General features: G+C 37.5%; 1 protein-coding gene across 1 annotated transcript in view; it reads left to right on the plus strand.

Annotated features, from left to right (window-relative positions):
* Gpat3 (glycerol-3-phosphate acyltransferase 3) overlaps positions 1-16,224 on the plus strand; it is a 60,883-nt gene extending 44,659 nt beyond the window's left edge. The window contains exons 7-13 of the mRNA XM_027939822.3: positions 276-369; positions 7,727-7,842; positions 9,490-9,545; positions 10,521-10,606; positions 11,368-11,496; positions 12,231-12,310; positions 15,010-16,224. Of these exons, the coding sequence (XP_027795623.1) occupies positions 276-369; positions 7,727-7,842; positions 9,490-9,545; positions 10,521-10,606; positions 11,368-11,496; positions 12,231-12,310; positions 15,010-15,121 (673 nt within the window). The 3' untranslated portion in view covers positions 15,122-16,224. The remainder of the gene's footprint in view (positions 1-275; positions 370-7,726; positions 7,843-9,489; positions 9,546-10,520; positions 10,607-11,367; positions 11,497-12,230; positions 12,311-15,009) is intronic.
* The last annotated feature ends 1,163 nt before the right edge of the window (positions 16,225-17,387 follow it).

Genomic DNA, 17,387 nt, shown 5'->3' on the forward strand with positions numbered 1-17,387 from the left:
TGGTAAAGATTTACTCTCTGAATCACCATGAAGCCAGTAAAAGTGGTATTTATGAAGATCAAAATCATATGAAAATACTTTCAATTAAGTAAGCAAAAATTTAGGAATTATAAAGGGAAAGTCATAGGCCTCCTTACCCTATTTCCTATAAATAACCTTTTAAGATAGTCTCCTGTACCTCCAAATATACTTTAAAAAATGAGCCTCTCCATGCTTTTCTGCAAAACAATGGCTGTTTTCTGAGGGTTAGTACTTACCATTGTTTGTAATTGCAGGCAGTACAGACCCCAGAAGGGAGGCATTTGCGTTGCCAACCACACCTCTCCAATAGATGTTTTGATCTTGACCACAGATGGATGTTATGCTATGGTAAGAGCAGTCCATTGGTAATTCTGGTGGTTGTGTATTTTATGATTTGCTCAAATTTGTTATCCTTTTTGATAAATTTGAAAATTAGTCTCTTATTAGAAATTTGGGTTATATTATTGCAGTTGTATAAAGCATTCTAGATTTACATGAGGAAGAGATGGTGCAAGAAAAAGAAAATAGACTGGACATAGTGGTGTCCACTTGTAATCCCAGTGATTTGGGGAGGTTGAGGAGGATCACAAGGTTGAGGCCAGCCTCAGCAACTCAATGAGACCCTGTGTCAAAATAAACAATAAAAGGAGCTGGGGATGTATCTCAGTGGTAAAGCACCCCAGGGTTCAATCCCCTGAAGAAAGAAATGAAAGAAAGGGAGGGAAGGAGGAAGGAAGGAAGGAAAGAAGGAGAATAGCCATTAATATTTAAAGTAGTGAATAATTAACTTACTGAAATGTAGACATACTTCAACTTGGTAGGACTTGGTAAAGTTGATTCCATTTTGCTTCTAAAATCCCTGCCAATATTTAATAACACTTTGCAACATTAGAGTCTTCCTTCTTCGAGTTGTACAAATCCCCTAGACTGTCAATTAGTTCTTTCTTCCTTCAGGGATGTATATGCAATTTAAAAAAATCTGACTCTTTAATGAGGCTCTAGCAAGAAAGGCAAATATTTATACTATGCCATCTTTCTCAGATCTTATCCACAGACTCAAAAGAAAAGAAAGGTAAAGAAAACAGAACAACCCTACTAACAAACCACAAAGCACATAGTAAAACCAAGCTTTAAAATACCCTTTCATGGGGATGCACAAAACCACATTCTGGCATTTTTTTTCAAATATTTGTTTTCTATTGCCATGAAATATTTGTTGAGAGTTCCTGCATCTCTTTTACGTGTCAGATGAATTCTAGACAATAATGGAAGATGTACTTTTCTTCATGGTAGTTAACCATGACCTGAGGTGGAGTGTGGAACAGAATGCTTGCACAAAGGTCCTGGCGGATCTGTTCATATTCTCTTGCTGGTGGGTTGGACTTCAGAGAGAGCAGGTGGGTTATATTTCACCAATGTTATCACATGGTAGAAGTGGAAGAGCCAAGATGTAACAGACTGCTCTTGAGAGCCCTTTTTATAATGGCATTAATTTATTTTATTATTTATTTTATCTAGACACTCCCATTTAAGCCCCATCTCTTAATACAGTCACATTGGCAATTAAATTTCCAATATTGATTTCTGGGAGACATATCACACTAGCACTGCTTAATCATAATTTTGTGTTTCTGAGACTATATTTCTTCTATTTCCTGATCAACAAAGTTGAGAATAATGCATTCATGACTCAGGGCCTCAGAATTTTGTTGGTACCATCCATACTTTTTGATCATAAATAACTGTAATTCCATTAATAGCCAAGGTTTAAAAACGCCTTATAACTACAGGGTACACACCTGTGATCTCAGCATCTTGGGAGGCTAAGACAGGAGGATTGAAAGTTTGAGGCAAACCTCAGCAATTTAGTGAAATGCTGTCTCAAAATAAAAAAAAAAAAAAGGGCTGGAGATATATGTAACTCAGTGGTAGAGCATCCCCTGGGTTTAATCCTCAGTACTGGGGTTGGGGGTGAGGTTTAAGCAAAGCAAAGATTTGCAACTGCAAATTGTCTAGGGGGTCAAGTGATAGAAATATAAGACCAATGGTACTTAATTGGAGGTAGTACAAGGCAGAAGTTGAAGGAAATGGTATTGCTGACCTGAGGAAGTCATAACTGGCTAAATAAACTACTTATCAGAGCACCATTAAAGATTTTTCTCTCAATGATTTATTGTTTTTTAAATTAACTTATTTATTTATTTATTTACTTTTTTGGTACCAGGGATTGAACTCAGGGACACTCGACCACTGAGCCACATCCCCAGACTTATTTTGTACTTTATTTAGAGACAGGGTCTTGCCGAGTTGCTTAGGGCCTTGCTTTTTGCTGAGGCTGGTTTTGAACTTGCGATCTTCCTGCCTTAGCCTCCTGAGTCGCTGGGATTACAGGCGTGTGCCACTGAGTCTGGACTAAATTAACTTATTTTAATTGACAAAAACTATATAAATTTATTGTGTACAGAATGATGTTTGGTACGCATATACTTTGGAATCTTTAAATCAACCTAATTAACATATCCATTGTTTCACTCAATGACTTTTCTAAACTATTTTTCCTTCTAAAAAAATTATAAATATTTTTAAGCATACAGAAAAGTTGTTATAATAAAGGATATTACATATACCTTTTATATACATTTACATATTCATATTCGTAATGCCTCATTTACTTTATCACTTGAGTTCTTGTGTTCTAGCCCTCTCACTGTAAGGTGAAAAATATTTGTCTTTTTTCCTAATTGATTTTTAGTTGTTGATAGATCTTTATTTATTTATTTATATGTGGTGCTGAGAATTGAATCCAGTGCCTCACACATGCCAGGCAAGTGCGCTACCACTGAGCCCCAGCCCCAGCCCCTTGTCTTGATTTAATATCATAGAAATTTTTTTCATTTTTTTATGGCATTTGCTGGTAAATGGATGGGACTGAAGAGTGTCATGCTAAGTAAAATAAGCCAATCTCCCAAAAACCAAAGGCTGAATGTTCTGTTTGATATGAGGATGCTAACACACAATGAGAGGGTATGGGGAAGAATAGAAGTACTTTGGATTAAGGAGAATGAAAGGATGGGAAAGGGGATGACAATAGGAAAGACAATAGAATGAATCAGACATAACTCTCCTGTGTTCATATAGAGTATACGACCAGTGTTAACTGTACATCATGTACAACCACAAGAATGGGAAGTTATACTCCATGCATGTACAATGTGTCAAAATACATTCTACTGTCATGTATAACTAAAAAGAACAAATAATTTTTTAAAAAATTTTCACTTTTTAAAATAGAAGACAGTTTTTGTTTGTTTTTTGATTTTTTTTCAGTGCTAGGGTTTGAACCCAGGGCCTCCTGTGTGCTAGGCAAGTGCCTACCACTGAGCCACAGCTCCCCCCAGTCCTACTTTTGATTTGATTTTTAGTTGTAGATGGACACAATACCTTTATTTTATTTGTTTATTTATTTATTTTTTATGTAGTGCCGGGGATTGAACCAAATGCCTCATGCATTGTAGGCAGATGCTTTACCACTGAGCCACAACCCTGGCCCCAAGTCCTGCTTTTTATTAATTTATTTTTTATTTTTGAGACAAGGTCTTACCAAGTTGCCCAGGATGGCCTTTCCATCTTCTTGCCTCAGCTTCCCAAAGAGCTAGAGTGACGAGTATGTGCTCCTGTGCCTTGCACAAATATATTTATATTTAATATTTGTTTCTAAATTTAAATTGGAAATCTGAGTCTATACCAATACATTTAGTTTATATGGTTCTATCTTGCTTTCCCTTTTTTTAATAGTGAAAACTCTAATTCCTTACAAAATCAACATATTTACTCATTTTCATAATCTTGTAATCCATTTAAAATAGTTTCAGAATTGCTTTATCTGTTTTACTACAATAAACCAAAAAATAAATAAATAAAATAAAGAAGAAGAAGAAGAAGAGTTTAGGATGTTTTGCATTTCTTTCTATGCCTTCCAAGATGGAGGGTACAAAGATACAATCTTTGCAAGTGTCTTGGATTGTTCCTCTTCCTTCAGTGCTGTTCTTTCATTCATTTGACACATTATTGAGTTAATTTCCTTCAACTTGCTTTCAGTTTGTTATCCCAATCCTTACTGGTTTATTTTTTATTTTTTTTGGAACATGTAGGCTATTAACATGCCTCCATAAAAAAAGGTATACTCAGAGACATGTCACCCCCTCCATGTCCATCTCTCCCATTCCTTCCTTCCTCCCCCACACCCTGCCCCAACTTAATTTATTTGTATAGTTTGAAAATAATGCATTCACATGTTTGGAAAATCAGAAAATGTAGAAAGATTTTATTAACTTGTTCATACTATGCCTCCATATACCTAGTTTCTGTCAAAACCAGTAACAACTCTTCCAGTTTCTTCTTATTCTTACAGAATGATGATGGTGATACATCATACTACTTATATTATTATATTCCATTTTAAATTCTGTTATTTCACATTGCTTTTCTTTCATTAATTTAAATCCCTGGACTCCTTTCTTCCTTTTAAGTTCCCAATTTCATTGGTTTTGGTTATCCTTTCTGTATTTCTTTTTGTCGAGATAAGTAAAAGCATATGTATCATTTCCTCTTTGGTCTTAGTCCAAAGGTTACTTACTTGTTCTTTTGCTTTTTCACTTATCTCTTGGAAATCACTTTTTATCAGTTATAGAGATCAACTTTGCTGTTTTTCTACTGTATGTATAGACCATTGTTTATTCATCAATTTCCTATATTTAGATAGTTTCCAATGTTTTAAAATAATAAGTAATACTGTGATTAATTGTATATGTATTTTCTTTTTCTTTTTTCCCTTTTTTTAAAATTTTTTTGGTGGTGCTGGGGATTATAGCCACGGCCTTGTGCATGTAAGACAAACCCTCTACCAATTGAGCTGTATCACCAGTCCTTTTTCCATATTTTTATTAGTGCATTAAAGTTGTACATAATGGTGGGATTTATTGTTACATACTTATACATGCACATAAAATAATAAAATAATTTGGTCAGTATCATTCCCCAGTATTCCCTCTTGCCTGCCCCAGTCCTTTTCTTCTTTCTAACTGATTTCCCTTTATTTTTCATGAGATTTCCCAGGCCACAAACTTTTCTTACCCTTTTTCCTCTTTAATCTCCACATATGAGAGAAAACATACAACACTTAACCTTCTAAGTTTGGCTTATTTTGCTTAATGTAATGTTCTCAAGTTCCATTTATTTTCCTCCAAATGACATAATTTCTTTTCTTTTTTTTTTTTCTTTTTTGGTACTGGGGATTGAACCACTGAGCCACATCCCAAGCCCTTTTTCATATTTAATTTAGAGACAGGGTCTCACTGAGTTGCTTAGTGCCTGGCTCAATTGCTGAGCCTGGCTTTGAACTTGCAATCCTTCTGCCTCAGCCTCCTGAGTCGCTGGGATTACAGGTGCGCACCATCACGCCTGGCATAATTTCATTCTTTTTGACAGAATAAAACCTAATTGTATATATGTGCCGCATATTCTTTATCCATTCCTCTATTGATAGACATAGGCTGGTTCCATAGTTTGGTAATTGTGAACTATGCTGCTGTCAACATGGGTAGTGCATATGTGTTTTCATTTATTTGAATGTGTATCTTCAGGTTGAATTCCTAGAAGAGGAATTATTAACACGAAGGATAAATGAATATGTGATCTCAGTAGATGTTGCCACATTTCTTCCATTGGTGCTATAATCCTCTCTCCTTTCCCTGGGCAGTGTGAGTGCCTGTTTCCCATAGCCTTGCATCAGAGTGAACTGTTAAGCTGTTAAATCTTTGTCAGTTTGAGGGGCTTAAAATGGTATTTCAGAAAAGTTTTAATTTGTATTTCTCTAACTTTGACTAAGTTGAAGCACCTCTGTTTTTGAAAACTAGAGAATATCTAGGGTGTAGCAACATGACTTATAATTAAAAGCTGCTAATAAAGAAAGCTACAACTATCTTATATTTGATAAAGGAGCTAAAAGCATGCAATGGAGGGAGGATAGCATCTTCAACAAATGGTGCTGGGAAAACTGGAAATCCATATGCAACAAAATGAAACTGAATCCCCTCCTCTCGCCATGCACAAAAGTTAACTCAAAGTGGATCAAGGAGCTAGATATCAAATCAGAGACTCTGCGTCTGATAGAAGAAAAAGTTGGTGCCGATCTACATATTGTAGGGTCGGGCTCCAAATTCCTTAATAGGACACCCATAGCACAAAAGTTGATAACAAGAATCAACAAATGGGACTTACTTAAACTGAAAAGTTTTCTCTCAGCAAGAGAAACAATAAAAGAGGTAAATAGGGAGCCTACATCATGGGAACAAATTTTTACTCCTCACACTTCAGATAGAGCCCTAATATCCAGAGTATACAAAGAACTCAAAAAATTAAACAATAAGAAAACAAATAACCCAATCAACAAATGGGCCAAAGACCTGAACAGACACTTCTCAGAGGAGGACATACAATCGATCAACAAGTACATGAAAAAATGCTCACCATCTCTAGCAGTCAGAGAAATGCAAATCAAAACCACCCTAAGATACCATCTCACTCCAGTAAGATTGGCAGCCATTATGAAGTCAAACAACAACAAGTGCTGGCGAGGATGTGGGGAAAAGGGTACTCTTGTACATTGCTGGTGGGACTGCAAACTGGTGCGGCCAATCTGGAAAGCAGTATGGAGATTCCTGGGAAAGCTGGGAATGGAACCACCATTTGACCCAGCTATTGCCCTTCTCGGACTATTCCCTGAAGACCTTAAAAGAGCGTACTACAGGGATACTGCTACATCGATGTTCATAGCAGCACAATTCACAATAGCTAGACTGTGGAACCAACCCAGATGCCCTTCAATAGATGAATGGATAAAAAAAATGTGGCATTTATACACCATGGAGTATTACGCAGCACTAAAAAATGACAAAATCATAGAATTTGCAGGGAAATGGATGGCACTAGAGCAGATTATGCTTAGTGAAGCTAGCCAATCCCTAAAAAACAAATACCAAATGTCTTCTTTGATATAATGAGAGCAACTAAGAACAGAGCAGGGAGGAAGAGCAGGAAGAAAAGATTAACATTAAACAGATACATGAGGTGGGATGGAAAGGGAGAGAAAAGGGAAATTGCATGGTAATGGAGGGAGACCCTCATTGTTATACAAAATTACATATAAGAGGTTGTGAGGGGAATGGGAAAATAAACAAGGAGAGAAATGAATTACAGTGGATGGGGTAGAGAGAGAAGATGGGAGGGGAGGGAGGGGGGATAGTAGAGGATAGGAAAGGTAGCAGAATACAACAGTTACTAATAGGGCATTATGTAAAAATGTGGATGTGTAACCGATGTGATTCTGCAATCTGTATTTGGGGTAAAATTGGGAGTTCATAACCAACTTGAATCTAATGTATGAAATATGATATGTCAATAGCTTTATAATGTTTTGAACAACCAATAAAAAAAATAAATTAAAAAAAAAAAGAATATTTTTGCTTACATATGGCCTTACAAATGCTTTGATCACACTAAAAATTTCAGTCAGTAGAAGGCAACTAATCTTGCCTCTGAGCAGGAAATAGAAATGTATTGGTAGTTAACTAAATAAATAAGTAAATAAAGCTTTCTTTGGAGAGCTTTGACTTTATTATTATTTTTTTTCTCATGGCACTTCTAGGTTGGCCAGGTTCATGGTGGACTGATGGGAATTATTCAGAGAGCTATGGTAAAGGCTTGTCCACATGTCTGGTTTGAACGCTCAGAAATGAAGGATCGACACCTGGTTACTAAGAGGTAAGTAGTGAGATGACTCAGTATTCATTTGGGTAGCATAAAACAGATGAATTTGGGTCTTTTGGCCAAAGAAGACAGAGCTATGGGTCAAAACTAAAACACATAGAGCCCTATTTGAGTTTTTTTTTTTTTTTTTCCTGGTGAGTTACTTACCATGATTAAAAAAAAAAAAAAATTCTGAAGACACGATGAGATATAGGATGGTATTAGAAAGCTCTTATGTCTATTTTGCCATGACTTAGGTATAGTCACTATACTGATGTTGACAACAGTCCAGTTACTGAATTTTTGAAAATTCAAAATTACTTCCTTGAAATTAAAATAATTGATCCCTATTTGCTGAATAAACAGATAATTGATTGTTAGCTGAATGACTGCTAGGACTTAAATCCAGCTATAGAAGGAGCTAATGATCTTTTGTTAATTCATTATGGCAAAACCCCTGAGATAATCAACTTAATAAAGAAAAGGTTTATTTTGGTTCATGGTTTCTGAGGTTTCTGGCCTTGTTGCTTTGGGTCTGTGGCAGCACAGTACATCATGGCAGAAGCACATGGCGGAAGAAACCTGTTCACTTCATGGCAACTGGGAATCAAAAGGGAGTGGAGAGTCCAGGGTCCCAGTATCTCTTTCAAGAGCGGGACCCCAATGACCTAACTTCCTCCTGCTAAGTCCCACCTCCTAAAAGTTCCTCTACCCAATAGTGCCACAGACTGGCAACCGACTTTCATATGTGGGCCTTTGGGGGCACTTATCCAAACTACAGAAGATCGTTATGGAAAGGCAGAAGAAAGAATCTCTGGGGTTAGGGCTGGAAAGGAGCTACCAGAAACTTTGGCTGGGAAACAGCTTTTTGCCCAAGGGTTTTAACTGAAGGCTTTCTGGTCATTGCTCCCATAAACACAAAGGTGGCCCATGCTCTTAAATGAAAAGTACTTGTTGAAATCTGCTTCAGGTTGGAAAGTGTTCCCTATCTTGAGATTATTTAGCAATGGGACTCTCTGGCAGCTGGATCTCTGTACCTCAGCCTTTCCCAACTTCTGATGAGCAGAGTTGGGAATACAGGGCCAACTGCAAGGAGGACAGGCTTTAAGCCTGGAAGGATGTCAATCTCTCTCAGCTTTATGGTATGAATTTCATAGAAAAGTTCAGCCTGACTCATTTAAGGAGTCTCTTGCTTAAGAGCCATAATGTAGATAGTTATCAATATTTCCATTTTCAGATGAAGAAATGTAAGTACATGGAGAACAACAGAAAGCTATGACATGGTGACCCCCTGTCACATGACTGTCTAGAGTTCACTACCTTCCCACCCCCTGCCACACTGGGGATTGAACCCAGGACCTAACACTTGCTAGGCAAGTGCTCTACCTCTAAGCTACCTCCCCAGCCCCTAGAGTTGCTTTTTAATAGTGGGCAAAAGGCATTGAAAATCATTCACTTTGAAATTAGAGAAATTGAAATAGTGTAGATCTTCATACACTTTTAAAGAAAGGGAACAACTTGAGTTTGTTTCCTTTCCTAATTTCTTATTTCCCTTCTCCTCTTTGCTTTACATTTTTTTTTTCACACTAATAGAGTGTGAAGAATACCAAAAAGGACTCCGTTTTTAAAGACAGAATTTTGATTCCTTGTTTTTCTCTGCAGACTAAAAGAACACATTGCTGATAAGAAAAAACTACCCATATTAATCTTTCCTGAAGGTAAGAGCAGAGACTGCCTGCCAAACTATCATTGATAACAACAAACGATCAGGAGTGTGAGGAATAGTTACTCTGGGATTGGCGTTCTCAGTCTAGGATGGGATAACCTTTGGAGCTATTCATTTTCTGCTTTCTTTTGAGTTGATAGGAGTCATGCTACTTTTTTTTTTTTTTACTTTATTGTATTTATATTTTGTGCTGCTGGAGATCCCTTTTTTGTTTTAAAAATATTTCTGGGTCATAAACTTAGAAAGGTATTATCTGTATTATCTGTCATTTTAAGGGTAGTATTTTATATCAAAGTTGTCACCTGTTGCAGAGAAGTTGTACTTATAAATATTTAATAGTAAAGTAAAAGTTTGTTATTATGAATCTGCTTAGAACTATTAGCGTTTAAGTTTATTTACTCCTTTAAGCAGGGATGGATTTGTGAAATGGTATTAGAATGCCTGTCATTTGCTATTTTAAAGTATTTTATATAAAAGTAATTCCTTGGCACTGGGGTTGTGGCTCAGTGGTAGAGTGTTTGCCCAGCACATATGAGACACTGGGTTTGATCCTCAGCTCCACATAAAAAACAAATAAATGAATAAAATAAAGGTATTGTGTCCACGTGTCCATCTACAACACACACACACACACACACACACACACACACATATATTTAATATTTAATATTTTGTGGGGGTGGATACCAGGGATCGAATTCAGGGGGCAGGGGCACTCGATCACTGAGCCATATCTCCAGGCCTAATCTGTATTTTATTTAGAGACAGAGTCTCACTAAGTTGCTTAGCATCTCACTTTTGCTGAGACTGGCTTTGAACTCACTGCCCTCCTGCTTCACCCTTCCAAGCTGCTGTGATTACAGGTGTGCACCACTGCACCCAGCTTAAAACAATTTTTTTAAAGTAATTCATTTTAAAATTTATTTAAAAAGATGACTAACCTCCCCACTCCTATCCACCCTTGCAGGAACCTGCATCAATAATACTTCAGTCATGATGTTTAAAAAGGGAAGTTTTGAAATTGGAGGAACCATACATCCAGTTGCAATTAAGGTAAAACATATATATATATATATTTTTTTAGTACCAGGGATTAAACCCAGGGGTGCTTAGCCACTGAGCAAAATCTCCAACCCTTTTTATATTTTATTTAGGGACAGATTCTTGCAAAATTGCTTAGGGCCTCACTAAGTTGCTGAGGCTGGCTTTGAGCTTGTGATCTTCCTGCCTCAGCCTCCAGAGCCGCTGGGATTATAGGTGTGCACCACTGTGCCCGGCTAAAACAGATTTCTTAAAAAAGCCTTAGATGGATGACTTTATTGATATAATTACAAATTTTTAAATTTCAAGAATGAGGAAACTGGCATACTCTACTCAGATTCATCAGTTCTTTACTCTCTGCCCCATTTACTGTCACGTGCTCTGTCTCTGTGTTCCTATATATGTGTGTGTGTGTGTGTGTGTGTGTTTGTGTGTGTGTAGCTATGTTAAGTGCTAAGGATTTAGTGCTAATCAGAACAGACACTGCCTCTGCTTTCAATGACCTTCCAGTTACATATGGAGACAGATATTTAATAGGCACATACATAACCCTCTTTTTGCCATGTTCTGGTACTCTATTTAGAAAATTAGTCTGCTTTAGTCGGTGTTAGATGGCCTGGTAAAGTTTTTGTGATCAGTTCTATCAAAAAGAATTGAAGGAAAGTGGGGTTCTGATAGAGTTGTTTGGCCTGCCCTTAAAAACGTTGAGTTGAATAAGAGAAGCCACTGCTTGGTTTGCAATTGGGATATGTTTTCTTTTCTTTTTTTCTCAGTATAACCCTCAATTTGGGGATGCATTTTGGAACAGCAGTAAGTACAACATGGTGAGCTACTTACTTCGCATGATGACCAGTTGGGCCATCGTCTGTGATGTGTGGTACATGCCCCCCATGACTAAAGAGGTATTTCTTAGATAACACTTGGTCTTGGTGCTTTGTCTAATCAGATAAAGGCAAAAAACCCCCAGGTGTCTTCATCGTTCTCATCATGCCTTTTTGCTTTCTCAGCAATTAGTTTTTCTTTCTTTCCCCTCCCTCCCTTCTTCCTTCCTTCTTTCCTTCCTTCCTTCAGGGGAGTAATGGGGACTGAACCTAGGGGTGCTGTACCCTGAGCCACAATCCCCAGCCCTTTTTGTGTTTTATTTTGAGACAGTGTTTCACTAAGTTGCTTAGGGCCTAGCAAAGTTGCTGAGGCTGGCCTCCAACTTGCAATCCTCCCACCACAGTCGCTGGGACCATAGGTGTGCACCAATGCACCTAGCTGTTTTTTAAAATACTGTGTTTAGTGCTCTTTAATTCAAGCCAGTTTATATTGAGAGACTCTTTTCTGTAAAAGTTTTACAATTGTTTTTGGTTTATTGAGCCTACAGATAATATGGAATGTTATATTTTGGGTAAAAGTAATAAAAAAATATTAAAGATATACTCATGATTCAAAAATTAATAAAACACTGTATTTTCTTGATAGAATAAATGATACTTGTTATGCTTGACTCAGAATAGAAAGTATTTGAGCTGAAATATGAATCTTATATTTTAAAACAAATATAAATGATTATGAGACATTTTAAGGTGTTATTTAAAAATTCTATACCCTAAATGTGTACTTAAAAAATATATATATTTTTTCCAACCAGGAAGGAGAAGATGCAGTCCAGTTTGCTAACAGGGTTAAGTCTGCTATTGCAGTACAAGGAGGACTGACTGAACTTCCCTGGTAAGAAATTTTTCAAGAGTTTTATTATTATTATTATTATTATTATTATTATTATTATTATTATTATTATTTTTAAATTTTAAAAATCACTGTTAATGTTACTTATTTAGCTACAGGCTAAGCCAAAAGTGAGTGTGGTTTATACAAAATAACAATGGCTTAACTAATATAGAAGTTTATCTTTCTCACTTAAATGTGGACAGTCCTGGGGGGTACAACAGCTCAATCTGTGTTGCTCCACCATCTTCAAGAAGTGCTTCTAATTTATGGTCTAAGATGACTGCTCCGAATCTACCTAGTGAATACTCAAATGGCCAGCAGGAAGAAATTTGAAAACAGGGATTCACCCATCTTTAAGAGCACACACTGCAAGTTGGACCTGCTACTTACACTTGTATCAGTAGGCTAGGGCTCAAGTTATATGCCTATATATGCTGCAAAGGAAGTTGGGGAATGTAGTCTTTGTTGTAGGTGGCCATGTCCTTAGCTAGAATGTAGGGTTCTTTTATTGAAGAAGAAATGTAGAATGGATTTGAGGGTGAGGCAAGGAGCTACAGACAAGCTTGCTCATATTTAATTCCATTTATAACTATATTAAAGAAAACCTTAAAAACTTGAAAGAAAGGAAATGAGTGAGATATTTTAGTTAGGGTGACTATATGGCTTTCATTTTTTGTTTGTTTGAGAATGACTGAATACAGTTGAGTATATTAGTTAGCTTGGGCTGCCATAACAAAATACCATAGACTGAGTGTCTTAAATAGCAGAGATTTATTTTCTCACAGTTATAGATGCTGCCATGTGGCCATTTCTGGTGAGGGTCTCCTTTTGTGGTGCAAAGGGCTGCTTTCTCCCCTCATTGACATGACATCTTTGTGCAATCAGAGAGAGAGAGAGAGAGAGCGAGAGAGAGATGAAAGGAGCACACAAGCTCTGTCTAGTGGGGTCTTTTTTTTTTTTTTTGGTAGCAGGGATTGAACTGAGGAGCACTCACTGAGCAATATCCCCAGCCCTTTTTATTTTTTGTTTTGAGACAGGGCCTCACGATGTTGCTTAGGGCCTTGCTAAATTGCTGAGACTGGCCTCAAACCTATGATCCTCCTGCCTCAGCTTCCCAAGTTGTTGGGATTACAGTTGTGCATGTAATCATGCCTGGCTAAATTGACATTTTTTTTTTTGTAGATTGAATGAAAACTGTTGTGTGATCTTAAACTGGTTCTTACATATAGCTATTGCTTTTTTTTTTTTTCTTAAGAACTAATTTACTGCCATTTTAAAGGGGAATAGAGGAAGACTGAAGTCTCTAGAGGTAACACCTCACGGTTGGGGTACTTAGAGCAGCGTGAGGTTTACTGGGTGTTTGGGTGTTTGGAAGGAGAGGTATACAAAAATAATGTCAGGCTTCTCATAGACAAACATCTCTAACTTAAAATTTTTGCTCATTTTTATCCTGGACCTCACAGAAGGAGAAAAGGTCCTTCTGACTCTCCTTCCCTTCCTTAGCTCACACTGTTCAGAATTCATGCAAATGCTATGAATTAGCTAGAGGCAATTCATTTGGATAAAAAAGGCTTTATGGACAATCCTGGGGACCTAAAGATGTTTTTCATTTCATGGAAACTTCCCACAACTGACCCCTCTGCGCAGTTTGTGGACTGTGGTCTACATTTAAATTGAGGGCTTGCTAGTGGCTGTCCCTTAGGTTTGACTTTACAAGCCAGAACTTTGTGCTGGTCTCAGGCAGTCGTCTGCATGGAGGTCAAGTTCTGTTCTCATGGCATCGAGTTCATTAGCTAACCTGTGATCACTCATCACCATCAGAAAGCCCTTGGTAAACACTGGTGCTAACGGGGTGAAAAATTAAACATTCACAGTATAAAGTAAGCGCCTCTCAGTCTGCACTGCGCCTAACAGTTAAAATCTAAGAATTAGAACTGTAGGGAGAGGGTGGCCCCCTGTTTCTTCCCAGCTCTTCAGTTTGTTGTTTCTTTGAGTAGTCCAGAGAAGGAAAGGCAGGAAGAGTCCTCTTAACCCAGGCAGGTCTGCGATTCACCACTCTGGGGAGATTCACAGGCTCTGAATGAGGGGATGATGCTTTCTTAGAGACTAACTGCTGGTGGGATGCAATTTATGATTTCGTTGTTTTTAGCCCAAGTCTGTTTGGAACATGGTAAATTGCAGATACTAGAAATATAGTGTTTGTCTAGGAACAAATCTTAATAAACATGGGATTAGATTTAAATAATGATTAACTTGTGTATCTGCACACATATACACATCATTCTTACCATTTCTTGTAGGTATATTTTAAAACATTTGTATAGTTTTCCGGTAAGACACAGGTGGATGAAAAAACAATATTTGTTTTCCTTAAGGAAAAAAAAATAGAGAAATAAATCCTGGTTTTCATAATCCAGGTTTTAATTCAAATATTGAATGCAGCAGCCCTAACTTCTAAAAAGAAACTAAGTAGAGGACGTATCTTTCTTTACTTTAACCAAACATTAGGGAGATCGTCCTTCCTTAAAATAATGTGTATTGGTAGATTGAGGTTGAAATGTGGTCTGCCTGCTTCCAGATCCAGGGCCCTTTGCCCCCTTGCTGACCAGTTGCCTAAGTGCCATGATACAATATTAACACGTGACCCTTCTACATCATTACCAGAGAATATCTTTTATAATTTACCTTTCTTCTCCCAGGGATGGAGGGCTCAAGAGAGCAAAGGTGAAGGACACCTTTAAGGAAGAGCAGCAGAAGAATTATAGCAAAATGATTGTGGGCAACGGATCTCCCAACTTGGAATCAGACTGAGGCCACCCCTGATGCTACCCTGTAGATAAACTTGGCTTCCCAGAACTACCTTAGAAGTGAAGTGTTTTTTGGGGAGGGGGGTTTGTTTCATTTTATTATTTTGTTTTGTTTATTGTTAATATTTTCTACAGGATGATTGTCTCTACCTCTTTATGCCAGAGGCAGAACCAATAGGTGACCTGTTGTGGCTTTCCTGAGGCTGTTGGAGCACTAGCCTCATGAATTGTAAGGTAGTTGACTGAGGCAAAACAGATTCTGCCTTTTGTAAAATGATGGTGTCATTGGTGATTGAATGAAATATTTTTATAGGGGCAAGTGCTTCTAGGGAGTATTTGAACCTCGTTCATAGGGTAAATTCTTGGAAACTATCCCAACTATCTGTGTCCACAATTTGCTTTTTCTCACTTACACAACGGGGATCACACAACAATGTGAGGTTACCATTGGGGTTCTGTGTTACCGCAAAGTTGAAAAGAAAAATGGAACATTGTATTTTAGGGTGAAGGACAACTTTGTGGTGACCTGACCAGAAAGCAAAAAGGAAGTATAAATTATTTTTTCACTAGTGTGTTGGGACAGGAATACTATTTGGTAAGCTTCACCAAAGAAAAATTGAATGGAAGTAAAGGTGTGTGTGTATTTATGTAAAGGAGACTCACAACACATTTCAAGCAGCAATGGTGATTAATAGCTTAGTTAGTTTTTCTTGTGTGTATGCTAAAGATCCCCTTCCATCTACCAACTTGTTTGTTTTTGTAACCAAACACATTTTCAAATATAAGGAACCTTAAAAAAAAAGTCACATTGGGTATCTTCAGTATGAATGAGTGAAAGCCGCCCCTCACCCTCCCACCCTTAGTGGTTTATTCTCAGATCTTCCTGGTCTTTTAAGCAGAAAAACAAGTGGTATCATTACCTTTTGGAAACTGAGCCTTAAATATTTTTAAAGGGGGGAAATAAGCATTCCCTAACTCAAATAGCATAAGCAATGTTGGATAGCAATATAATACCACTGTAAACTCTTGAGTATTATCTCTCCTGGTAACCTTGTACAGAATGTGAACTGTCTTACCATGAACATAAATAAATTTTATATTTTTAAACATGTGTTGCATTATTTCCTCCTCCCCTCTACCTTCTGGTTTTGAGTGAATTAAATTCCTTCTTATTATAAACAAGGATTGTTTTCATTTCAGTGACATACTCAAATTTTATTGGAGTGGAACACTTAGGAAACTAGAACATCAGCCACTAGTCTTTTTTTCCCCTTTTAATTATTTGGAGTCTGGCCCTGTGGACTCTGCCCTTGAACAAAGTCCCAGACTTAAGATATTTTGCAGGTGAACCCAGACAATTACACCTAAAAGACTAGCCAGGCAGGCCTGGCATGGCCCCATCAGTGTGTACTCTTCTCATCTAGCTAGTAGGATTTGATCCCAAAGAAAAATTTGTAAACAGGTTTTCCTCGTGGTCAGCACCTTTCTGTTCTCATATCCCCACTCTCTTTCTCTGTTGCCTCTTCTTCAAACTGTTGGGGTGATCTTGACCAGGAATCATCAAATTCAAATATGTTGAGATGACCCTTTGTTTTATTTGTTTTTTCCCTCAGAAAAGTTCCTTTTTCTTCTTTTCATATTCAGTATAGCTTGAATTAAGAGATCTATTTTATTAGCTCACTTCTCAGAAAAGCTAATAAAATAGCTAATGGTATTTTGTTTGGACACGGATGTGTCTAAGCACCATGAAAACAACAAAGCTGTTGTGTATTCATTGGGCAGTCTGATGCTAGCTTGGTCAGAACTTTCTCTTCCTGTAGGTCTTTGATGTACACAGTGAATTTTCAAGTTGCTTGCAATTGTCATTTTACTGAAAACATGTTTCTGGAAAGCAAGTCTTGATAAGATTTAGCTCAAGATTCCCACTTTGGAAGTCTTGTGTCTATAGAGTTTAGTACTCCTGAGTTTTCAGGACAATGATTGTAGTGAGATATCAAGGGTAGACAGGATTTGGTAGAAAAATCTCATCAGCATCATTCCATCTAATCCTTGCATAGATTGATGAACTGAGCCTTGAAATTACCCTCCCGCCCCCAACTTCTTTCTGACTCTTTGTCCTGGCTGTAGGCCATAAGTACACACAACAAGGTTTAGGAGTGCCAGTGGCTTCTGAAATGCCATGGCACATGCTGGGGTTGGATGAGCAGCCATGTGTGAAGCAGTAAATACACTCAAGAGCATAGGGAAATGGTTCTGAATGGCAGTTGGGT

This window comes from Marmota flaviventris, chromosome 7 (assembly GCF_047511675.1).
Source record: "Marmota flaviventris isolate mMarFla1 chromosome 7, mMarFla1.hap1, whole genome shotgun sequence".
Classification (NCBI taxonomy): Eukaryota; Metazoa; Chordata; class Mammalia; order Rodentia; family Sciuridae; genus Marmota; species Marmota flaviventris.